General features: G+C 48.3%; 1 protein-coding gene across 1 annotated transcript in view; it reads left to right on the plus strand.

Annotated features, from left to right (window-relative positions):
* zcchc24 (zinc finger, CCHC domain containing 24) overlaps window positions 1-8879 on the plus strand; it is a 318625-nt gene extending 309746 nt beyond the window's left edge. The window contains exon 4 of the mRNA XM_085970566.1: window positions 692-8879. Coding sequence (XP_085826692.1) covers window positions 692-805 — 114 coding nt within the window. The 3' untranslated portion in view covers window positions 806-8879. The remainder of the gene's footprint in view (window positions 1-691) is intronic.
* The last annotated feature ends 17414 nt before the right edge of the window (window positions 8880-26293 follow it).

The raw sequence follows: 26293 nt of genomic DNA on the forward strand, positions 1-26293 counted from the left end.
GACCACAACTTGAGTATTGTGTGCAGTTTTGGTCGCCTTATCTGAGGAAGGATGTTCTTGCCATGGAAGGAGTTCAGCGAAGATTCACCAGGCTGATACCTGGGATGGCAGGAATGATGTATGAGGAGAGATTGGGTCGATTGGGCTTATACTCGCTGGAGTTTAGAAGAATGAGAGGGGATCTCATTGAAACTTATAAAATTCTAACAGGACTAGACAGACTAGATGCAGGAAGGATGTTCCCGATGGTCGGGGAGTCCAGAACCAGGGGTCACAGTCTAAGGATAAGGGCTAAGCCATTTAGGACAGAAATGAGGAGGAATTTCTTCACCCAGAGAGTGGTGAACCTGTGGAATTCTCTACCACAGAAGGCAGTAGAGGCCAATTCATTAAATATATTCAAGAAGGAGTTGGATATATTTCTTGAGGCTAAAGGGATCAAGGGATATGGGGAGAAAGCAGGGACAGGGTACTGAATTTGGATGATCAGCCATGATCTCATTGAATGGCGGAGCAGGCTCGAGGGGCCGAATTGCCTACTCCTGCTCCTATCTTCTATGTTTCTATGTTTCTCTGTTTCTATGTATGTGACATGACGACAGGTTTCTTGGGTCACGGTGTAGTTTGTGCGTGTTTAGTCATCATTCGTGTTTTTTTTTTTAATTTGTACGTTCTCCTCCTCCTTTTCCAGAGGCCCTTGGAGAAGCCTGACGGCCTGGACGTGTCAGATCAGAGCAAAGAACATCCCCAGCATCTGTGCGAGAAGTGCAAAGTTCTGGGCTACTACTGTCGCCGGGTGCAGTGAGTGGCGTGCCGGCCCCCTTGTAACCACCACCAGCACCCCCCCCCCCCAACCCTCTGCCCGCCTGCCTCCCTCTCCCACCACCGCTTCAAAGAGTCCTCGGACCACATCAGCCGAAAGAAGAATTCACCAAAATCTCGCTCTAAACAGCAAACTAATAGGCCTTAACTTGGTAGAATGTGACTCTTTCCTGTGTATGTGTATATTTCCAGGTTGTATTTATAGTATTATTAACTACCAGAAACAGTATTACCAATCGCAGTTTAAAATGGCACCTTAAATGGGGTGCCTTGCCTATTCTTTGTTTACAGAGACTTTGTACCACGAGCAAGTGTGAGGGGAGGGGGGGTGGGGGGGACATAATGGACTGAGAGGCTGATATTTTAAACCAAACCCCTTCTGTGCCATTACTAATCCTTAAGCCAATAATACAAGTCCATTTGCTGTGAAGTGTCACATGGCGTGAGAACTTTGACCTTCCCTACCCCTCCCCCCCCACTCTTTGTTTCAAGAAAGCTGGCAAGCATCAGTATTAGAGTAGTTTAAAAAAATAAAATATGGTTATTGGCAAGTGATTACAATGATGACTGACAATATGTGTCTGGTATTGTAGAGAACCGTGAGTAGGTTGAAATATAGGCACGAAAATAGAGAGAGAGGCATGGTTAACTCTAAGAGTACTGAATAATATTTTTGTACAGTGCAGCACATTATCACAACTGGAGATAACTCCACGGGCATCCCATAAAAAACTGAGTCCCCAGCAGTGGCAAAATATTATACTGTGAATTTCTGTAAGAACTTTTAAATCCTTTCGATAATTGAATCGCAGAACATTAAGTGCCTTCGTAACTCATATCATTAACTTACCCTTGGAGTTCAATTTTTAAAAATGTTATTTCTCTGTCCTGTCATTTTAAAAATAAGTGTTTTCCACTTTTTGTGTGTCCCACCCTTCCCATGAACCAAAAGTATGTTTCCTCTAAGCTGGCATCTGGTTGACCTCCTTTCCAATGCTGCTCCCGGGACTGGCTGCTCAGTAGTTCAAGACATCAACCTGGACTGACTGCCCTCTCTGATTCACCCTCCGCACAGGGAAGTCTTTGCTCAGGTACCTCTCCCCCTGACCGCACAAACGAGATTGATGTGTATGAAGAGGGGACAGGGGAGGGAAAGAGGAGAATCAGCACGGATCTAGTGTTGTACCACAGTATGTCGCTCTCCTAGTGCACTGCCACCTCCTTAGTTCAGGTAGGGCTGTCCCACCAAGTGATGAAGACAGCAGGACACCGTTGCATGCTCGTCCCCCTTCCCCAAAGTATCGGCACTGTCCCAGATACGTAAGGATGTTACACAACGGTTGCAATACTGGGGTAACATCAAACAGCGATTAACAAACACTGAGACCCTCAGAACATTTTGGAACTCAATATTAATGCACGGCTTAGTGTTGTAAAGAAATGTAAGTGATCAATCACATGACTTGTAGAAGTGTAATTTACTCCCCACACCTCCAGTGAGACGCAAGGTTATTTATTAGGCTGTGTGTGTATAAGTTTTGAGACATGTTCTTCACATTTCAGGTCTCGCACGTAAATTTCTGTGTCACACTCTTTTAAAAAGTAGTCGAAAATAAGTCAATCTATGATTCGAGAAGCTGTGAAAAGCCATCAACCTTTACTTTAGCCGAAGCAGGCACAACACCTGCACCTTGTGACCGTCAAGGGACTCGCCAAGATTCACATAATTGCACTTTACCAGCAGGACAGAACTGTGGCCCAGATTTTGTGGTTAGCATCGAACAAACGGCGCCAGCTGTTCATTACACTTGCACTTGTCCACCGGCTTTCTGTGGGTTTTTGCACTGGAGCTTGCTGTGATTAGAAATCCAAAAACAGCGCGCCGCCCTCTACAGGGGATCTGGGACCTGTGTGAGCAGGGAAAGCAACGGTGTGTCCCCTCAACCAATCAGATTGAAGAATCCTTACTGAGGCGCGCAGAGTCTAAACCAGGAAGTGCAAGTTAGAATAGTTAATTCAATGCCAAATCATGTACAGAAAGTGAAATAAAGAGAGGGAATGACAGATGGGATTAAGAGCGAGAGATAAAAGAGACAAAGAAAACTTTTTTTTTTAATTCTTTAAATTTAAAAAAAAATTTCAATCTCCAACAATAATTAAAATCTGAAGGAATGAGATGCCACACTTGTAAAAGTTAATTTTCAGTGCCAGAGAGGTTGTTTGGCAGTAATTAAGACTTAGCACACCGTTAAAAATTTACTTACACTGGAGTAGACGAGCCCTAACTTTTTCTGGTGTGTTTAGTGGGTAAGTACCGCGACGTCACGCTTTTCATGTGTTTCAGTGCCGACTTCTCTCGGTGTGATACTGTTACAGCGCAGCTTCTGGAGGAGCAGGGCAACCCGGACACAGCAACTTCCTGATTTCCATGTTTAACTGCGCACGTGCGGTCGCTGGAAGTTGCCGTCCGATTTACTCTTTAATAACGGTGAGTGCTGATAGCCTCACTGTTGTTTTTACTGCAAAATCCGGGCCATTGGCCCAGAAATTCAGGTCGGCGGCTTCCCGCGGGTGCAAGCCCCCGACCTGCACTTACCTAGCGCGCCGGCCGCTGTGCTGTGGGCCTGCATGGGATTCCGATCCTGGGCCTGCTCCAACTGCTGGCGCGCAGTGCTTGCGTATCCCAGGGGCGCAGTTAGTTCGACGCGTCCCCTGGGATCACGTGGGCCATGGAGAGCCAATGGTAGCAGGGAATGCTTCATTCATAAGTTTGACAGGAAGAGCTGTCAAACCTATAAATACTATAAGCCCCAAAACATCACTAAAACTTCAAATACATTTTTTTTTAAATCACATTTTTAAAATAACTATAAATTACATGAAATAACTATTTTAAACAATAATTTAAATTTTTGAAAAAGTTAATTACATTTTCTAACGGGGCTAAAAATAAACTTACCTTTAAAGTATTTAAAAATAATAAACCTGTGGAAAAAATATTTTAATTTTAATTAATTCACCACTTACCTTGTTAAAAGCAGGCCTTGCGCCTGCTTTTTAAATGTGTAACTGCTGGAGACTTACCCTCCCGGAGAAACCTGGAAAAAAACCGTAAGTTCGATGCGCACGCGCTGCCTCTCCGGCGCACACGTTCCACCTGTCAACCCCTTCTTTCAGGGGAACGGAAGTGCCAGTTTCCCGCGCATGCGCAGTGCATGCACAAAACCGGCACTTTCGTTGGGCCTACGCGCGAGTACCCCGTGCGTACTCACCCGTGGAGACCTGAATTTCTGGGCCAATTTGTTTTACGTGGATTGACGTTCCTGCTCTTATGAAGCAGCATTTCCTCCAACCTATTATGAGCACCTCGGCATTGTGCATTCTGCAGCAATAGCAAAAAAGAGAGAACTGAAACGCAAGGGGAATAGGATCACAGAGCTCCTGGCCGGGGCTTTTCCATTTTTTTAAGCATTTTAAGAACATAAGAAATAGGAGCAGGAAGAGGCCACTTGGCCCCTCGAGCCTGCTGCACCATTCAATAAGATCATGGCTGATCCTGGGCTCAAAGCCACTTCCCTGCCCGCTCCCCATAATCCTTCCCCTTATCTTGCAAAAATCTGTCTAATCTCCACCTTAAATGTATTTAATGACCCAGCCTCCACGGCTCTTTGGGGCAGAGAATTTTACAGATTTATGACCCTCTGAGAGAAGAAATTCCTCATCTCAGTTCTAAAAGGGCGACCCTTTATTCTGAAACTGTTTCCCCGAGTTCTAGATTTCCCCACGAGGGGAAACATCCTCTCTGCATCTACCCTGTCGAGCCCCCTCAGTATCTTATGTTTCGATAAGATCACCTCTTATTCTTCTAAATTCCAATGAGTATAGGCCCAACCTGCTCAACCTTTCTTCATAAGTCAACCCTCTCATCTCTGGAATTAACCTAGTGAACCGTCTCTGAACTGCCTCCAATGCAAGTATATCCTTCCTTAAATAAGGAGACCAAAACTGTATGCAGTGCTCCAGGTGTGGTCTCGCCAATACCAATTTTTTAAAGCTTGAACTCCTCATACATTTTAATTGTCACCGTTTAGATTAAAAGGCCTTTTTTTTTTCTAATGCAGCGTGCCGTTTCTTCAGTGCGCAACGCACGCACTGTGACCTCTTTACTCTGCGCGGTGTTACGATGCCTTACTGAGAGGAGCAGCCGCCTTACAGCTTCTTACAAGCCTTTAAAATCGTAAAATAAAAAAAGGAAAAACTGCTGGGGACGTAAAACAATGCTGGAAATTCACAGTCGGTCAGTCGGCATCTGTAAAGAGAAAGGATAATATTTCGGGTATCTTTCCTGCGTCAGAACCGAAGGCTGACGGATAAATGAGCTTTGCTTTCACCTTTTCATGCCCCTCCCACCTTTCTCTCTTGCGAAAATGCCTCTTTATCTTTCAGACCAGTGCTGATCAAGGACTGTCTGTTCTGTGTACAGATGCTGACTGGCCAGATGTGCATTTCAAACATTTACTGCTTTTTACACTAGTCAGTCTCTTGGTTAAAACATACTGCTTTTATCTGATGGTGGCGGGGTTTCATTTAGTAAATTAACTCCCCCACCCTCCCCCATCTCCTCAGGGCCACGCACCATTCCCTTGGCTGGTTGGCTGACTAGGACACTGGCCCCCCCTAGGCCTCTGCTAATGGCACTCTTGAGCCAGCTGCTAATCGGGAGGGAGAGTGACTCAGTTGCTCCCCCCCCACCCCACCCGCCTATAGGAGGATGCCCAACCTCTGGCTCGTTGCTGCCACACAAACTAACACTTCGATTGAGATCTCAGCTATGCGGAATCACCAGCACAGACCTGTGTCCTACCACTCTGTGGTGCCCAGATAGTTCAGCATTTGCCAATGTACATTATTGTTATCTGAAGAGTCAGCTAAAACGTTCCTCGCGCACGCCCCCACCACAGACTCACACACACACCTCTCCCAGCCCACACACACACACACACACAACCACACACACACAGACACACACACACACCTCCCCCAGCTCAGACACAGACACACACCTCCTCCATCACAGACACAGACACACACACACACACACACACACACCTCCCCCAGCCCAGACACACACACACACACAACCACACACACACAGACACACACACACACCTCCCCCAGCTCAGACACAGACACACATCTCCTCCATCACAGACACAGACACACACCTCCCCCAGCTCAGACACAGACACACACCTCCTCCATCCCAGACACACACACACACACACACACCTCCCCCAGCCCAGACACACACACACACAGACACACACACCTCCTCCACCACAGACACAGACACGCCCCTCCCCCACAGACACAGACACACCCCTCCCCCAGCCCAAACACACACACACACCTGCTCCATCCCACACACACCTCCCCCAGCCCACACAGACACAAACGCACACCCCTCCCCCACCACAGACACACACACCCCTCCCCCACCACAGACACACACACACACACACCTCCTCCATCCCACACACAGACACAGACACACACACCTCTCCCAGCCCAGACACACACACACAACCATACACACACAGACACACACCTGCCCCACCCCAGACACACACACATACACACGTACTTATTCGGTCAGCCAGTCATGAAGCAATACAGAGTGCTTGTGCAAAAGTCCATGACCCACCACCCTGCCTCCCTATCATTCCTGAAAATGGGGCCGGGGGTGGGGCAATGTCAAGCATCCTCTGCAGGGTGAAAGGTTATCGGTCGGAGTAAGTTACGGAATGATCCAAAGTACAGCTCCCGCCCCAGCCCTGAAAACTGGTGGCTGGTCAGCAGCCTGAACAATAAGCCGCACTTTGTCCATTTGTAGGGGCAAACAGCAGTTACAAGTGACAGTGATGATCAGTGGGCCCACACAAACAGAAGCAAATGGCGGCTACCTGATTTTCAGGCGCTTTACTCTCGGTCGTCACTGTGAAACGGACTCCACAGGTCCAGGTGCTCGTGGCAGGGAGATGGGGAGGCTGCGAGTCCAATCCCTCCGCACCCTCGCTGCTGACAGAACTATTAACTCAGTACCTAAAGGGTTAACCAAGAGAGACATGCCAGGAAACTGACAAGAAACTTGTACGCTAAGTATGTGAGTGTGAAAGTGAGGTTTTTAAGGGACAATCAAGAGAAAGAAAAGTGTGGAGTTTTTTTTAGCTGTACTGGATATATTTACTCATATATGATGTATTCTGAATTCTGCTTGCAGATGTATTTATCTTAAGTATTACTTGACTATAGTCCTTTTGTTTGGATTTTTATACTATCTGTGTATTTTGGAAACCTTCTAGATGTTAAAAATTTTAAAGTTAACAAATATTTCTTATAAAGCCAAGTTCCTATCTGTCCAAGTTCCTGTTTATCTTTGCAGTAACCTTTTTGTATATATTCAAGGGGCATGAATTTTAGGGTCCTTGTTTTTTTGAAATAATGTGGAACCTTTTTTAAAAAAAAATTATTTTTTTTCTCGAAAGACCTTTTCTACTAAATAACTAACACAGCTGAGAGTTTTTCTTGAATATTTTACAAGCCAAGGTTATAGCCGGAAGAAAATATTATTTATCTGAAAAAGATCTTTTTTTTTTCTACAGTTCATTGTCTGTATAAAGTGTGCAACGGGAGTAATTTGACTAGGAAGGAAAATAATGATGTTTAAAACAAATGATTATTCTATGAAAGTTGGTACATAATTCTTGGGGGAAGAAAAATTAAACCCTTACAATTCTTGAAGCCATATATTAAAATCGGGATGAAAATATTATCAGTATTAATTAACCTGCATTTATTCCAATGTTTAAACTAATTGTACTTTGATTGTACTAATACATTACGGTTTATATTTGTGTATTTTGGGAAATAACTGCCATCTAAGCTAGCAGTATTAGATTGTTCAAAATAACCAGTAACTATTGTACGTCGATTACCAGGAAGACACGATTCTGTGGAGGAATGTGCATATTGATGTTAAGAAAACTGCACCGCAAGCATTTATTTGCCATTATATAGGCGAGGGACAAATTGGGTGTTCTGTAAGCGGAACACTTTGTGCTACCAGAAGATATGAAACACATTTTTTCTTTTTTTTAAAAAAAAGGAAGACTCAGAAATGGAGTAATTTTAGGTATTTAATTGGTAGATGGAAATCCACCACTGTGCAACTATGAAACTGTGAGTTCGTCTCGTACCGCCTTGTCGACGAGTGTACGCACGAGCCATGTGACTAGAAACGGACGCTGCAAGTGGTCTTTCTCTTCAGTTGCTCGACAGCAGCGTTCTGTGGGGGGAACACGGCGCGGGCTCCAATGAGCGAAGCCGTACAGGCGTGCGAATATACCACCTGGACACGTGATGGGGTAGACCATGCATGTGCATGTACATTGCTAGGGAAGATATATGAGAGCATTTAAAGTCTTGTATTTTTTAATCATAGCCTTACCGCAAGAGTTAGAAGTTTATTAATGCTGAGGGAGTTTGCAGAAGAAAAAAAACCGTACTTGAACCTAACTTGCTGAAGGATTCTTTAGTAATAAACAACTCCTCACTACATTTTTTTATATAGTTGTATTACACTGACTAATACTGTATCAAGCATTCTGCTGCTGCTTAAATTTTTAGTCTGAAATGAAGAATAAGATATATATATTTGGAACTTTCTGTAGACCGTTTGTAACCAGCATGCCTTTTTTCTTTTCAACTTGATGGGATTGTTTACTTATTATTTCTAGATAACAGTGTTAAGACTTTTTTTTTGTACAGCTGTAATGTGTGGGCAGACTCAGAGGAACTGGGTAATGGAAAATAAAAAAGTCCTGTATATGAAGTGTTATGAACAGCCAGTTCAATGTGGACGGGTGTTACCCTCTCTCATTAATGTCCATTACAATGGCATTCCGTCGTGTGCCTTATGTTTGCTGGTTAGTATAAGCCTGCTTATAGAACTTTTAATAGTATTCTATTTGTGCATTAAAACAATGCAAAAATACAAATTCTTTCGCATTCTGTGTTTAATTCCCTGCACCTCACGAACACAACAGCGGGCCTTTCCAGCTGCATAAGTGCAGCCCCCCTAGTTTAGTGTCAGCCGTGGCTCAGTTGGCAGCACCCTCGCCTCTGAGTCAGAACGTTGTGGCTTCAAGTCCCACTCCAGGGACTTGAGCACAAAAATCTAGGCGGACGCTCCAGTACAGTGCTGAGGGAGTGCCGCACTGTCGGAGGTGCCGTCTTTCGGATGAGACGTTAAACCGAGGCCCCCGCCTGCTCTCTCAGGTGGACGTAAAAGATCCCATGGCCACTATTCCGAAGAAGAGCAGGGGAGTTATCCCCGGTGTCCTGGGGCCGATATTTATCCCTCAATCAACATCACTAAAACAGACTATCTGGTCATTATCACATTGCTGTTTGTGGGAGCTTGCTGTCGCAAATTGGCTGCCGCATTTCCTACATTACAACAGTGACTACACTTCAAAAAGTTCTTCGATAGCAAAATACTGCGGATGCTGGAAATCCGAAATAACAACAGAAAACACTGGAAAAACTCAGCAGGCCGGGCAACATCCGTGGAGAGAGAAACAGAGTTAACGTTCCAGCGTTTTCTGTTGTTATTTCAAAAAGTTCTTCATTGGCCTGTAAAGCGTTCTTGGATGTCCGGTGGTCGTGAAAGGTGCTGTGTAAATGCAAGTCTTTCTTTCTTTATTAGAACTTCTTTGGGTCCGTGCTGCAATCACGTGAAAGGTGCTGTGTAAATGCAAGTCTTTCTTTCTTTATTAGAACTTCTTTGGGTCCGTGCTGCAATCATTCCAGCCCTCGAGACAGACAGATGTGCTGCCAAAGTTGTCCTCTGCCCTCCTGGTGGTGTCCAGGCACGTATCAAAAGCATTTGTGTGCATGTGTGCGGAATCTGCCATTGCACTGGGGAAGGGGCAGCTTTGCACATATATGGATTTAAGCGGTTGGGATTCTGATACTGGGACATGTCAGGAAGCACTTCTTCACACAATGGGTAGTGGAAATCTGGAACTCCCTCAAAAAGCTGTCGAGGCTGGGGGTCAATTGAAAACTGAGGTAGATTTTTGTTAGGTAAGTGATTAGGGGATGTGGAGCAAAGGTGGGTAAATGGAAATGAGGTACAGATCAGCCATGATCTAATTAAATCAGGCTGGAGGGGCTGAATGGCCCACCCCTATGTTCCTATATGACAAAAGTATCCTGCTCTTGTTTGTAATTTAACATTTACTCTTTGAATATTAATCCTCAGCCTGTTCAGGTGGACGTCAATGATCCTACGGCACTATTCCAAGAGCAGGAGAGTTCTCCCGGTGTCCTGGCCAACATTTATCCCACAACTGAGACCTCCAAAAAAAGAACGGGAGTAGCTGATCATTTACATCGTTGCTGTTTGTGGGCCCTTGTGCTCAAAGTTGCTGGTCGCATTTCCCTATTTCACAACAGTGACCACACTGCAAAAGTAATGTATTGGCTGTTGAAGCACTTTGGGATGTCCCATGAGTATGAAAGGTGTCAGCTGTGGCTCAGTGGGCAGCACTCTTGCGTCTGAGTCAGAAGGCCATGGGTTCAAGGCCCACTCCAGAGACTTGAGCACACAAATCTAGGCTGACACTCCAGTGCAGTGCTGAGGGAGTGCCGCACTGTCAGAGGTGCCGTCTTTTGGATGAGACATTAAACCGAGGCCCTGTCTGCCCCTTCAGGTGGACGGAAAAGATCCCATGGCACTATTTTGAAGAGGAGCAGGGGGAGTTATCCCTGGTGTCCTGGGCCAATATTTATCCCTCAATCAACATCATTAAAACGGATTATCTGGTCATTATCACATTGCTGTCTGTGGGAGCTTGCTGTGCACAAATAGGCTGCCACGTTTCCTACATTACAACAGTGGCTCCACTTCAAAGCTGTAAAGTGCTTTGGGACGTCCTGAGGTCGTGAAAGGCGCTATAGAAATGCAAGTCTTTTTAATGCAAGATCTTTTTTTGAACAAATTGACATTTATCCTCAATTGTTCATCGAGAGCATTGAGCTCTGTCAATGATTATGCCGTTGGTTTCCTCTGTTGGCGTCTCAAACATCAACTCCAAACTTAATGATTTGAAAACCTTTGGAATGAATGAAAAAGTGTTCTGCTCAACTTTTGTTAAATCATCCTCCTCCCTTCCCCCCCACCCCCCGCCCCATAGCTGGGTCATGCACACCTCACAGCTGCTGGGCTCCCAGACAGAGACTCTCGGGCACCCGGGGGTGACTGTCTCTCTTGCATTCTTGCCACTCGGTGCCTGGAGTACCCGTGTACCGCACCATAACTCCATATTGGTGCTCCTATCTCGGCCCGTTCAATCAGCTTTAACCACAAAGGAGCCTTAACCTTTCCCAAAGGTTTTGTCTGTTAGGTACTGCCTCTTCCATCAGTGTATTCTTACTAACCCAATACTCTATCAATCAAATCCTTTAAACCGTTTCTTTCCCCTCCTGAAGGTGTTCAATGAGACTGGGGTTTGGTTACGGAGGCAGTAAGAGCCCTTTAGTACCTCACCCAGTAGCCATTGCGAATGTGCGAGCCAGGGCACTGCATGTTGGTGAGCAAATGAACTGTGGACAACTTCAGACTCGGAGCCAAAACCAATCCTGTCGTCAACCAACATCCACAAACCTGTGCACTCCAGCAGGGGTCACAGGATCATGATATTAAGGGGAACAGATCGGGTAGATAGAGAGAAACTATTTCCGCTGGTTGGGGAGTCTAGGACTAGGGGGCATAGTCTAAAAATCAGAGCCAGACCTTTCAGGGGTGAAATTAGGAAACACTTCTACACACAAAGGGTGGTAAAAGTTTGCAACTCTCTTTCACGGACGTCAATTGATGCTAGCTCAATTGTTAATTTTAAATCTGAGATTAATAGATTTTTGTTAACCAAAGGTATTAAGTGATATGCGGCAAAGGCGGGTTTATGGAGTTAGGTCGCAGATCAGCCATGATCTCATTGAATGGCGGAACAGGCTCGAGGGGCTCAATGGCTTCCTCGTGTTCCTGTGATCAAGAGCAGGAACCTTGGCCGATTTTTCTCTTTATTCTAGACTCGGAGCCTGGAAGCAATGGTGCCGCTCCCACAACTAAGATCAGCTAACGTAGCACAGACCAGGGATCCAGTTTGGCACCTTTGACGTCCAAATGGCTCAGTCAGTGCATTCGCCCACTGAGCCGTTCAAGAAGCCCATAACACAAATGATGAAAGAGGAGAAAAAGCTCATTCATTGGATTACTTCAGTGATATGACTGGCTAGCCCTTGCCCTTTGTCTGACTTGCTCACTAGACACAGGAGCCATTTGAGGACTCCAATGGCCACACAGTGAAGTAAGCCCTCCCTATTAATAAACTCTGTGCACAAGATTATGTTACAATGACCACTGGAAAGACCATAAACTCCATCCCGGGGTGACAGAGCCCATTTTGTTGAAGGAAAATGCAGATTCTCTATGTTTGTATTTTGCAAACACCAAGTCTATCCTTGGCATTAAAAAGCCAGACCATAGAAACGTAGAAAAATAGGAGCAGGAGTCGGCCATTCGGCCCTTCAAGCCTGCTCCTCCATTCAATGAGATCATGGCTGATCCTCTATCTCAATACCATATTCCCACTCTCTCCTCATACCCCTTGATGCCTTTTGTGTCTAGAAATCTATCTATCTCCTTCTTAAATATATTCAGTGACTTGGCCTCCACCGCCTTCTGTGGTAGAGAATTCCACAGGTTCACCACCCTCTGAGTGAAGAAATTACTCCTCATCTCAGTCCTAAATGTCCTACCCCGTATCCTGAGACTGTGACCCCTCATTCTAGACCCCCCCCCCCGCAACCAGGGGAAACATCCTCCCTCCATCCAGTCCGTCTAGCCCCATCAGAATTTTATACGTTTCAATGACCACTTTCTCCCAGTGTGTATTTTTGGTTTTATCTCCGTCAATCCCAATGTACATTTTCTTTCTCTCTCTCTCTCCCTTCGCCCCCTCCCCCCCACCCCCTCACTCTTCCAGGCTTTATCTGCGGTTTTCTCTGTCTGCCCCAGTATGGAGCTATGGTTCTCTCTTGGGAGTGTGTGTGTGTGTGTGGGGGGAGTGTGTGTGTGGGGGGAAGTGTGTGTACATCTGTGGTTCTCTCACTCAGTTCCTGTGTATATAGCTGTGCTTCTGCCTCTGTCCCTGTGGCTCTTGTCCTGGTGTGTATGTATGATTGCGAGACTGTGGCCGCGACTTTCATGGGTGGGCGGGGAGCCCGGTAGCGGGTGGCGAACCCGGCAAGGCCGAGGACTTGCATTGGAGGCCCTGCCCATCTGAACGCCAGGGCCTCATTTAAATAAAACTCTGCAGAGTCCCGCCCGACACCCGGCCAGATTGCCAAAACTGACCAGCGGGGCGGGAGCGGGCATGTGGTGGCAGGAGGCCGCAGCCGGGGTTTCCATAGGAACGATCCCCGGCCGTCAGTTTGGGGAGGGGGGGGTTTAGGCCTGTGGAAAGATCGTTGGGGGGAGGGGCGGGGAGTACGCTGTCAGCAGGATCAGGGCGGGGGAGGATGTGTCAAAGATTGGGAGGGGGTTTGCCCGATGCAAGGGAGGCCCAAGACTCGGACGAAGAGGGCTGGAGGAGAACTCCCGCCCCACAAACAAACCCTAAATAAAACATTAAAACTTACCAGCCTCCACATTCAACGGATCATCCTCCGCCATTTCCACCACCTCCAGCGTGATCCCACCACCAAACGCATCTTCCCCTCACCTCCCCTTTCAGCATTCCGAAGGGACCGCTCCCTCCGCGCCACCCTGGTCCACTCCTCTATCACCCCCAACACTCCTTCCCCTTCGCCTGGCACCTTCCCGTGCAAGCGCAGGAGATGCAACACATGCCCTGCATGAGTGCAAAGGTAAGTGTGTTTGGTGTGTCTGAAGTGTGTAAAAAAGTTTAAATTACCTGTACTTACCTTTACAGCCTTCCTTCCTCTAGCCGTCGGGAGTCCATCACTCAGCCGGCACTTAAAGCAGAATGGCCGTGATTTGTCAAAAGTGACAGCCTTCAGCTTTCAGTGCCGGTGAGAGTTCTAACTGAGTCTGTGTAGAAGGACTCAGGTTAGAACTCAGACTGTCAGTGTTTGACAGCTTCAGACAGCTGTGAAACACTGATATTTCATCTGTCAAGACCTCTTGACAGATGAAATTTCAGTCTGTGACGTCGCCTGTTGCCGGGTGGCCCTTAATTGGCCTGCTGAGCCCGCTGGGTGGGCTCAACAAGATCAATCAAGGGAAAATCACGCGGATTGGCCGGACGTCAATGGAGACGGGACTAAAACCCGAAAGTTGAAGTCCCGTCTCCTTCCCGACTGCTGGAGGAAAATCCAGCCCATTGACTATTTCTCGCTCCATGGATGCTGCCTGGCCTGCTGAGTTTTTCCAGCGTTTTCTGTTGTTATTTCAGATTTCCAGCATCCGCAGTATTTTGCTATTGTATTAAAACTTACCTTCTGAGCCTCTTCTGGCCCAGGATCCGGCTCCCGACAGGTTTGCCTGATGGGGAAGCCATCAGAACCCCAGCCCAGGCCTCGGGTTGAAATTGCAGGTCGGGTCCTGATGACACCATCAGACCCAATCGGCATATTCCATGTCGCACCCTGCTTCCTTCCTGCTGTTGTCCCGCTCGCTTGCTCTAAAGAGCAGGTTAATATCCAGCGCACGCTAGGAAGGCAGCACGGTCAGAGTGGGTTAGTGACCCGCCTTACTTTAACTGACTCCTCCCCCGCCCAGTTTCCACTAGGCAGGGGCAATTCAATTCTGGGCCGTGGAGTGTGTGTTTGGGGAGTGTGTGTTTGGGGAGTGTGACTGTGGGGATGTGTGTGTGGGGAGTGTAAGGGGGTGATTTTCACTCAGAAGTCGGGAAGGAGGCGGGACTACAACTTTTGGGGTTGTAGTCCCACCTCCATCGAGATGCGGCCAACCCACACGATTTTAACTTGATTGACTTTGTTGAGCCCGCCCAGCGAGCTCAGCAGGCCATTTAAGGGCCACCCGGCAACAGGTGACATCACAGATTGAAATTTCATCTGTCAAGACGTGTTGACAGATGAAATGTCAGTGTTTCACGGCTGTTTGAAGCTGTCAAACACTGACAGTCTTACTTCTAACCTGAGTCCTTCTACACAGACTCAGTTAGAAATCTCACCGGCACAGAAAGCTGCAGGCTGTCACTTTTGACAGATCACAGCCATTCTGCTTTCAGTGCCGGCTGAATGATGGACTCCCGAAACCTAGAGGAAGGAAGGCTGTAAAGGTAAGTACAGGTAATTTAAACTTCTTTACACACTTTAGACACACCAAACACACTTACCTTTGCACTCGTGCACCCATCACTCACCTGAACACCGACACCTCGACCCCTCCAAGTCCTTCAACCCGACGGCCCGACTCCTCTAACTTGGCGTGGTTTGGAGCCGTCGGGAATCCCACACTTCAAGCTTTAAAATAGGGATTAGGCTAAAAACTGCCTGTTAACTGGCAGTTAATTGGCACTAATCCCTTCCTGCCTCGGGTAGGCGGGTCCCAGTGCGGGGCGGGTACCCGCCTCCTTTGATACTGGCATGGGGGCGGGATGGTGTCGGGACCCCCGAATTCGGGACTTTAACCCCCCGCACGCCTCCAATCCCGACTCCACGGGTCAGTTAAAATCGAGGCCTATGAGTGTGTGGGGAGTGTGTGTGTGGGGAGTGTGTGTTTGGGGAGTGTGACTGTGGGGAGTGTGTGTGTGGGGAGTGTGTGTGTGGGGAGTGTGTGTGGGGAGTGTGTGTGTGGGGAGTGTGTGTGGGGAGTGTGACTGTGGGGAGTGTGTGTGGGGAGTGTGTGTGGGGAGTGTGTGTGGGGAGTGTGTGTGTGGGGAGTGTGTGTGGGGAGTGTGTGTGGGGAGTGTGTGTGTGGGGAGTGTGACTGTGGGGAGTGTGTGTTTGGGGAGTGACTGTGGGGAGTGTGTGTGTGGGGAGTGTGTGTGTGGGGAGTGTGTGTGTGGGGAGTGTGTGTGGGGAGTGTGTGTGTGGGGAGTGTGTGTGGGGAGTGTGACTGTGGGGAGTGTGTGTGGGGAGTGTGTGTGTGGGGAGTGTGACTGTGGGGAGTGTGTGTGTGGGGAGTGTGTGTGGGGAGTGTGACTGTGGGGAGTGTGTGTGGGGAGTGTGTGTGGGGAGTGTGTGTGGGGAGTGTGTGTGTGGGGAGTGTGTGTGGGGAGTGTGTGTGGGGAGTGTGACTGTGGGGAGTGTGTGTGGGGAGTGTGTGTGTGGGGAGTGTGTGTGGGGAGTGTGACTGTGGGGAGTGTGTGTGGGGAGTGTGTGTGGGGAGTGTGTGTGTGGGGAGTGTGTGTGGGGAGTGTGACTGTGGGGAGTGTGTGTGGGGAGTGTGTGTGTGGGGAGTGTGACTGTGGGGAGTGTGTGTGGGGAGTGTGTGTGGGGAGTGTGTGTGTGTGTGTGGGGAGTGTGTGTGTGTGTGGGGAGTGTGTGTGTGGGGAGTGTGTGTGGGGAGTGTGTGTGTGGGGAGTGTGTGTGTGGGGACTGTGTGTTTGGGGAGTGTGTGTTTGGGGAGTGTGTGTGGGGAGTGTGTGTGGGGAGTGTGTGTGTGGGGAGTGTGTGTTTGGGGAGTGTGTGTGGGGAGTGTGTGTGGGGAGTGTGTGTGGGGAGTGTGTGTGGGGAGTGTGTGTGGGGAGTGTGTGTGTGTGTGTGGGGAGTGTGTGTGTGGGGAGTGTGTGTGGGGAGTGTGACTGTGGGGAGTGTGTGTGTGGGGAGTGTGTGTGGGGAGTGTGTGTGGGGAGTGTGACTGTGGGGAGTGTGTGTGGGGAGTGTGTGTGGGGAGTGTGACTGTGGGGAGTGTGTGTGGGGAGTGTGTGTGTGGGGAGTGTGACTGTGGGGAGTGTGTGTGGGGAGTGTGTGTGTGGGGAGTGTGACTGTGGGGAGTGTGTGTGGGGAGTGTGTGTGTGTGTGTGGGGAGTGTGTGTGTGTGTGTGGGGAGTGTGTGTGTGGGGAGTGTGTGTGTGGGGAGTGTGTGTGTGGGGAGTGTGTGTGTGGGGAGTGTGTGTGGGGAGTGTGTGTGGGGAGTGTGTGTGTGGGGAGTGTGTGTGGGGAGTGTGTGTGTGTGTGTGGGGAGTGTGTGTGTGGGGGGAGTGTGTGTGGGGGGAGTGTGTGTGTGGGGAGTGTGTGTGGGGAGTGTGTGTGTGGGGAGTGTGTGTGTGGGGAGTGTGTGTGGGGAGTGTGTGTGGGGAGTGTGTGTGGGGAGTGTGTGTGTGGGGAGTGTGTGTGGGGAGTGTGTGTGGGGAGTGTGTGTGTGTGGGGAGTGTGTGTGGGGAGTGTGTGTGTGTGGGGAGTGTGTGTGGGGAGTGTGTGTGGGGAGTGTGTGTGTGTGGGGAGTGTGTGTGTGGGGAGTGTGTGTGTGGGGAGTGTGTGTGGGGAGTGTGACTGTGGGGAGTGTGTGTGGGGAGTGTGTGTGTGTGGGGAGTGTGTGTGGGGAGTGTGTGTGTGTGTGTGGGGAGTGTGTGTGTGGGGAGTGTGTGTGGGGAGTGTGACTGTGGGGAGTGTGTGTGGGGAGTGTGTGTGGGGAGTGTGTGTGTGTGGAGTGTGTGTGTGTGTGTGTGGGGAGTGTGTGTGTGTGTGTGTGTGGGGAGTGTGTGTGGGGAGTGTGTGTGTGTGTGTGGGGAGTGTGTGTGTGGGGAGTGTGTGTGGGGAGTGTGTGTGTGTGGGGAGTGTGTGTGTGGGGAGTGTGTGTTTGGGGAGTGTGACTGTGGGGAGTGTGTGTGTGGGGAGTGTGTGTGGGGAGTGTGTGTGTGGGGAGTGTGTGTGTGGGGAGTGTGACTGTGGGGAGTGTGTGTGTGGGGAGTGTGTGTGTGGGGAGTGTGTGTGTGGGGAGTGTGTGTGTGGGGAGTGTGACTGTGGGGAGTGTGTGTGGGGAGTGTGTGTGGGGAGTGTGTGTGTGTGGGGAGTGTGTGTGTGTGGGGAGTGTGTGTGTGTGGGGAGTGTGTGTGTGTGGGGAGTGTGTGTGGGGAGTGTGTGTGTGTGGGGAGTGTGACTGTGGGGAGTGTGTGTGTGGGGAGTGTGTGTGGGGAGTGTGTGTTTGGGGAGTGTGACTGTGGGGAGTGTGTGTGTGGGGAGTGTGTGTGTGGGGAGTGTGACTGTGGGGAGTGTGTGTGTGGGGAGTGTGTGTGTGGGGAGTGTGTGTGTGGGGAGTGTGTGTTTGGGGAGTGTGACTGTGGGGAGTGTGTGTGTGGGGAGTGTGTGTTTGGGGAGTGTGACTGTGGGGAGTGTGTGTGTGGGGAGTGTGACTGTGGGGAGTGTGTGTGTGGGGAGTGTGTGTGTGTGGGGAGTGTGTGTTTGGGGAGTGTGACTGTGGGGAGTGTGTGTGTGGGGAGTGTGTGTGTGTGGGGAGTGTGTGTTTGGGGAGTGTGACTGTGGGGAGTGTGTGTGTGGGGAGTGTGACTGTGGGGAGTGTGTGTGTGGGGAGTGTGTGTGTGTGGGGAGTGTGTGTTTGGGGAGTGTGACTGTGGGGAGTGTGACTGTGGGGATGTGGGGAGTGTGTGTGTGTGTCTCATATTAAGCATGCAAACTGAACTGGTGTTTTGTGTGAAAGCAAAAGTAATGAATCATCGATTCTAGACAGAATGTTTGGTTGTTAATGTGTTGCAAGGTAAGTTTTATTGTCTGTCTTGAGTGTGGCGGGGGGGGGGGTCATGTTCAGACACAGTAGACAACAGCCTATAAAACAGTTTTGATTTTTATAGCTAAATTAGGCTATGTATGAAGAGCTACCTATGCAAAGACTGTGACGTGGCTACTTTGCTTCATTCTACAGTAATCCTTATGTGTTTAAGACAAAGCATTTTTCATCTGTGCCGAGCTGTACAGGAAGTGTTAAGTGATTCCTGGAAGGCCAGCACAGGGGCGATCTGTTTACATTTTAGAATGGTTACAACACAGAAGGAGGCCATTCAGCCTGTCGAGCCCCGTGCCAGCTCTCTGCAAAAGCACTTCAGCTTGTCCCACTCCCCCGCCCTTTCCCCGTAGCCCTGCAAATTTATTTCCTTCAGGTACTTCTCCAATTCCCATTTTGAAAGCCACGATTGAGTCTGCCTCCACCACCCTTTCAGGCAGTGCATTCCAGATCCTAACCACTCGCTGCGTAAAACAGTTTTTCCTCATGTCACCTTTGGTTCTAATGCCAATCACCTTGAATCTGTGTCCTCTGGTTCTCGACCCTTCTGCCAATGGGAACGGTTTTTCTCTATCTGTTGGAAAATGCCTCATTAACCTACATATAATTCTTGCAGAATCCCTTGTCAAAAATCTGAGAAATGTTGGTGACTGAGAGATTTTTATCTGCACGTTAGACTATATTTAAAAAATCAGTAGTCATGGGTAGCACAGTTATCATCAGAGAGATGGAACGCCCAACATATGGCCCTGGGTAATAAGTCATCCTACCAGGAGTGTGCAATCTAACCTTGGCAGTGCACACATTAAATGTCCATTTCTGACATCAGGATTCTATTATATTTTGCTCAATAGCGAAGTACTGGAGATTAACCTCCCAACTCTTGCCCAGTTCTGAAACCCCTCCCCCCTCCTCTGCCTTTTCAGTGAGCAATGTGCTGTAAGTGTGGTCTAAGTTCCATTACTTGGAATGTGCTTGCGTTATCCGGAGGTTCAATGCAAGAACACTTTTCATGGCTTCGAAAGGGGCCTGGCAATGATCATTTTTTTTTAAGAGACGTGCTTGATTATGCCTTGGAAGACATCCAACTGCCGCAGCCTCATTGCGCATCTCAAGAAGACGACGAGAAGTGCCTATCACGCGTACACTGAGTTCATATAAACAGCTGGGGCCTCATCTGAAGAAAGCCGCATTAACCATGACTGTTGGAAGCAGAGAACATATGGAATCCTCAGGAAATATGACGTTCCTGTAAAATTGCATGAAAATTGTCAAATAGGCAGGCTTTTTATCTTGTAGTGTAGAAGTGCACTGGGATAAGGCTCCTCAATGGTATCTGTTAAAACCTACGTAACCACGATTTTAAAAAGTATTATTCAAAGAGTTCCTGCCTTAACACCAGGCTGGGGGGGTGGGGGAGAGAGAGGGGGTGCATTTATTGTTTTGTTTCTGGGGAATAGTGCATTTTAGTCACAATAATCACACACAGGTTACAAGAAGGACAAGGGCAGCAGGCGCACGGGAACACCACCACCTCCAAGTTTCCCCTCCAAGTCACACACCATCCTGACTTGCAAATATATCGGCCGATCCTTCATCGTCGCTGGGTCAAAATCCTGGAACTCGCTCCCTCACAGCACTGTGGGAGCACCTTCACCACACGGACTGCAGCGGCTCAAGGTGGCGGCTCTCCACCACCTTCTCAAGGGCAACTAGGGATGGGCAATAAATGCTGGCATTGCCAGCGACGCCCACATGCTGAAAATGAACTAAAAAAAGGTAAGTCATTTTAATATGGTTACGGCTAGGTTAATTCTCGTTTCCTTTATTAGAGCCTCCCTTCAGAATCATAGAATCATAGAATGGTTACAGCGCAGAAGGAGGCCATTCGGCCCGTCCCAGCCTCTCTGCAAGAGCACTTCAGCTCGTCCCACTCCCCTTGCCCTTTCTCCGTATCCCTGCAAATATTTTTCCTTCAGGTATTTACCCAATTCCCTTTTGAAAGCCACGATTGAGTCTGCCTCCACCACCCTCTCAGGCAGTGAATTCCAGATCCTAACAATTCGCTGCTTAAAAAAGTTTCTCTTCACGTCGCCTTTGGATCTTCTGCCAATCGGCTTAAATCGGTGTCCTCTGGTTCTCGACCCTTCCGCCAATGGGAACAGTTTCTCTCTATCTACTCTATAAAATCTCCTCTCGACCTTCTCTTCTGTGAGGAGAACAACCCCAGCTTCTCCAGTCTATCCTTGTAACTGAAGTCCCTCATCCCTGGAACCATTCTCGTCAATCTTTTCTGCACCCTCTCTAAGGCCTTCACTAAGGCCTTTATTTAGAATGCTTTTACTTAGAGAGTTTTAGCCGTGTGTTGTACTCATTTTACAGTATTAGTGCATTCCCAATGAACGTTACTTTATCCTGAAACAATGCTTGTGTGTAGCATGGGGCTGGAGATACCCCATCAGTGGAGATCCCCATCCTGCAGAAGGGAACTGCCACTATACATTGATTTTTTTTTTTTATTCGTTTTTCTGGGATGTGGGCGTCGCTGGCAAGGCCAGCATTTATTGCCCATCCCTAATTGCCCTTGAGAAGGTGGTGGTGAGCCACCGCCTTGAACCGCTGCAGTCCGTGTGGTGAAGGTGCTCCCACAGTGCTGTTAGGGAGGGAGTTCCAGGATTTTGACTCAGTGATGATGAAGGAACGGCCGATATACTTCTAAGTCAGGATGGTGTGTGACTTGGAGGTGAACTTGGAGGTTGTGATGTTCCCATGCATCTGCTGCCCTTGTCCTTCTAGGTGGTAGTGGTCGCGGGTTTGGGAGGTGCTGCCGAAGAAGCCTTGGCGAGTTGCTGCAGTGCATCTTGTAGATGGTACACACTGCAGCCACGGTGCGCCCGGTGGTGGAGGGAGTGAATGTTTAAGGTGGTGGATGGGGTGCCAATCAAGCGGGCTGCATTGTCCTGGATGGTGTTGAGCTTCTTGAGTGTTGTTGGAGCTGCACTCATCCAGGCAAGTGGAGAGTATTCCATCACACTCCTGACTTGTGCCTTGTAGACTTGATTCCCTGTGAAACAAGCTCTAGACAAAGATGACCGTTCTGAGGGAAGGCCATCGACCTGAAGCGATAACTCTACTCCTCTCCCCACAGGCGCTGCCTGAGCTGCTGGGCATTTTCCAGCATCATTTGTTTGTATTCCAGACAATACGCCCTGGACCAGAGCTGGGGTTATTTCACTGGCTCACATTGGCAACGGGGCCGGTTATGCTAATCCCTTTCTTGTACCAGGATTAGGGTAGAGGGGTGTAAAACACCTTCCCTGGGCTTTTAGGTAGGAAAGCTGTTTCCTTGTCTTACTTGTAAAAGTAGGTCTAAGGTGCAATCCTGGGCCTTCCCTCCCCCTCTCTGTCTCTGACTGTCGCTCTTTCTCCCGCACGATAGCCACCATTTTAAAGAGAGTTCGGTAGTGTCGTGCAAGACTATGGTGTAACTTGTCAGGTCTAAATGGAGCAAATCTTAGTTCTTCAAGTATGTGCCTCTTCAAAAAGCATCTAGAAAGAGTGCAACTTGAGGATCATGGGAAAAGAAAAAAGCGAGACTTGCATTTATATAGCACCTTTCACGACCACCGGACATCCCAAAGCGCTTTACAGCCAATGAAGTACTTTTTGAAGTGGAGTCACTGTTGTAATGTAGGAAACGTGGCAGCCAATTTGCGCGCAGCAAGCTCCCACAAACAGCAATGTGATAATGACCAGATCATCTGTTTTTGTGATGTTGATTGAGGGATAAATGTTGGCCCAGGACACCGGGGATAACTCCCCTGCTCTTCTGTGAAATAGCGGCCATGGGATCTTTTACATCCACCTGAGAGAGCAGACGAGGCCTCGGTTTAACATCTCATCTAAAAGACAGCACCTCCGACAGTGCGGCACTCCCTCAGCACTGCACTGGAGCGTCAGCCTAGCTTTACGTGCTCAAGTTCCTGGAGTTGGGACTTGAACCCACGACTGTCTGACTCAAAGGTGGGGGTGCTGCCCACTGAGCCACAGCTGACACTAGGAGATGGAAGGAGAGCGCAAGGTTCATTCACGAGAACTGCTGTTAAACCAGGGGTAGAAATGACCGTGCAACTGAATCCACAAGTTGTGATTATATACAATGTAGAATAATCACCTGGTCTGGGACTGAATTAAGAGAGGGGTCTCAATTGGTTTTGTATGCTGGTATGAGACACTCATCCCAAGCATTTGTTCCATATGTAAACACACCATTTAAAACTCACTGCAGATAAAAGGAAATGCCTTTGTGATGTCCTTCTCGTATGTAAACAGCTGGAATGGTACGAGAGACATTCTGGTAAGTCGGCTGGATTGTGTAATTGGTGATCGATTAGCCTCATGTTTACTTCCAGTAAATTGGAGACAATTGGCACACTGCTGTCCCTTATCACAAAGTCATTAAAGAGACGACCTGAGTAAAGTTCCCCAGAAATGCATGTTTTTTTCTGCAGTTATATATGCTCCTTGCTCAAACAGACTGTGGGCTACGGCAGTGTCTTGTCCTGTGCAACGCTTCAAGTCTAGTCATCTCACTGGCGCAGTTAGAAACAAAGCAAATGTTTCCCACTGACAGGGCTCTTAAATTATAAAACACTTGCCTGGCCACATTTCCCATGTATGGGCTTAAAACTCAACGCAGCCTTAACTACGCAAAACTGCCATTTAAAGTCTCGCAGCCAGTAGTTTATGCTGAAGATGCAATCCTTCCTGTACAGCCTAGTTCTCCGAAGGTGGTGTGCTGCCATCCATTGACAGAGGACTCACGTTTTTTTCAGCAAACTTTAAGCAGGTTTTGCCTGTGCACACAGGGCCCCTGTGGTGACTGGGATTCCTACAATTAGCCCGACGGCCATCACGGACTGCTTTGGCGAGAGTTTTAAGAGGCTTTTATAGTTTTTCTTCACTTGAACATCGGGCTCTGTGTCCATACTGACGTCCGTGTGCGGCTTTCCCCTTTTTGCATTCACATCGGTTGCTAGGCTTCTCTTCCACTTTATGCGGTCTCGGGCCAGGGATTCCCAGGTGTCGGTGGTGGGGGATGTTACACTTTTTCAAGGAGGTTTTGAGGGTGTCCTTGAAGCGTTTCCTCTGCCCACCTGGGGCTCTCTTGCCGTGCTGGAGCTCCGAGTAGAGCGCTTGTTTTGGGAGTCTCGTATCGGGCATGCGGACGACGTGACCCGTCCATCGGAGCTGATCGAGCGTGGTCAAAGCTTCGATGCTGGGGATGTTGACCGGAGCGAGAACACTGACGTTGTTGCGCCTGTCCTGCCAATGGATTTGCAGGATCTTGCGGAGGCAGCGTTGGTGGTACCTCTCCAGTGCTTTGAGGTGCCTGCTGTACATGGTCTGCGCAATGACGTAATGTTGATGACCTGCATTGCCTTTGAGGGCACTCGTGTGCTGAGGAAGATCTTGCATTTTTAGGCAAAGCAGCTTTCTTTAGTGATTGGCATTGATTTCATGGCATTGAACGAATGTAAATAAATTTGAGAGGTTTTGTGTGGCATTGAGATAATTTAAAGCACACCTCCTTGGCAGCTCTAAACGTTGGGGGAAGTTTGCGGGCAAAATGGTAGGTATTCAGGAGTCTTTTCAAGATGGGGGGGAAAGAGATGGCAAGACAGAGGGTTTGAGGAGGAAAAGCTGGCGGCTGCACTGATGGTGGAGAAGAAGGGTAGAAGGGATCGCAGACTGAACCAGAGGCGGAAGAACAGAGGCTACATACTGAGATGCAGGACTTGAGAAGATTGGTGAGGTGAGGTGAGGTGAGGGAGCAAGACCATGGAGGGGTGGAAAGCGAGGATTTATGCCTTGGTGGCGGGTGGGGAGTCAGTGCGGGTCAGTGAGGACAGGGATGATAGGTGAGCGGCAGGATTGGAGAGGCAGAGGTATGGACAAGTTGGATGGAACTCGAAGCTAGTTTCAACCTCTATCCCCCTTGCCCTGCTCCCACAGTTTAATTCAAAGTAGTAATCCATACCATTTATAACCTTGTATACCTCTACATGATCACTTCTCAGATGGGATTTGGACTGGAGTGGAGGGAAAAGATTTTAAAAATGGGTTCTGCCAATGGATAACAGAACTGTTTCAGGAGCACAGACCATTCTGAGAAGAGAATTACATAAGATTACGTAGAATATACGGCACAGAAACAGGCCGTTCGGCCCAACCAGTCCATGCTCCACTCAAGCCTCCTCCCGTCTTTCCTCATCTAACTCTATCAGTATAACCCTCTATTCCCTTCTCCCTCATATGCCTATCTAGCCTCCCCTTAAATGCATCTGTACTATTCGCTTCAACCACTCCCTGTGGTAGCGAGTTCCACATTCTCACCATTCTCCGGGTAAAGAAGTTCCTTCTGAATTCCCTATTGGATTTCTTGGTGACTATCTTATATTGATGACCTCCAGTTTTGCTCTTCCCCACAAGTGGAAACATTCTCTCTGTATCCACTCTATCAAAACCTTTCATAATTTTAAAGACCTCTATTAGGTCACCCCTCAGCCTTCTTTTTTCAAGAGAAAAGAGACCCAGCCTGTTCATCCTTTCCTGATATGTATACCCTCGCATTTCTGGTATCATCCTTGTAAATCTTCTCTGCGCCCTCTCCAGTGCCTCTATATCCTTTTTTATAATATGACGACCAGAACTGTACACAGTCCTCCAAGTGTGGTCTAACCAAGGTTCGATACAAGTTTAGCATAATTTCTCTAAGAGTACCAATGGTTGGCCATTAAATCTTTGAATGCACTTATCCAAGGGTATGTACTTAAGGGATCTGTTGTAGTAATTACTTTTAGTTATTGTCTCCCACCACAGAAGACCTCAACCAGATGGACTTATAAAAATACTTGGAGGTCACTAAGCAGTCAGACAATGGCTGCACAAAGCAGAAATAAGATTCCTTCTTACTTAAATAATTTGCTGTATTTGCTTTCATGTAATACTTCATTTCTGCCAGTGCAATGTTTTCCTTGCATATTTTTTTTAAAGGCTTGTTTCAATAAGGCATCTATTTCCTGTCCCTCCGTTACTAAGCGCTGAGATCTGTTGCTATGTGTTATCAGTGGCCGGAGCCCCAGACAGCAGCATCATGTCTGTGCAGCAGGTCTGTGAAAGATTAAGTGGGAGAATCATCCTCCTGACATGTTTTCAGAGGAGAAAATAGATCCGAGTGGGAGAATAATGCCTCTTGGCAACTTCCCAAGGAAAGAAAAAGAACGAATCTGCTGAAGATGTCGGCATTACTGATAACAACCCGACCTTCAGAAGATCTTTTAATGGACCGCTTGGCACACAGCCTTTGCTCAGTCGTATTTTCTTACGAGATCTTTCTGTTCAACAGAAACTTCTAAACCGCACCCTTAGCTGAAGTGTATACATCCCAGATAACTCAATTGGTATCAGCCGTGGCTCAGTGGGCAGCGCCCTCGCCTCTGAGTCAGAAGGCTGTGGGTTCATAGTCCCGCTCCCGAGACTTGAGCACAAAAATCTAGGCCGACACTCCCAGTGCAGTGCTGAGGGAGTGCCGCACTGTCGGAGGTGCTGTCTTTGAGATGAGATGTTAAACCGAGGCCCCATCTGCTCTCTCAGGTGGACGTAAAAGATCTCGTG

This window comes from Somniosus microcephalus, chromosome 29 (assembly GCF_052327205.1).
Source record: "Somniosus microcephalus isolate GS21.2 chromosome 29, FLI_Smic_1.0, whole genome shotgun sequence".
In the NCBI taxonomy this organism is placed as follows: Eukaryota; Metazoa; Chordata; class Chondrichthyes; order Squaliformes; family Somniosidae; genus Somniosus; species Somniosus microcephalus.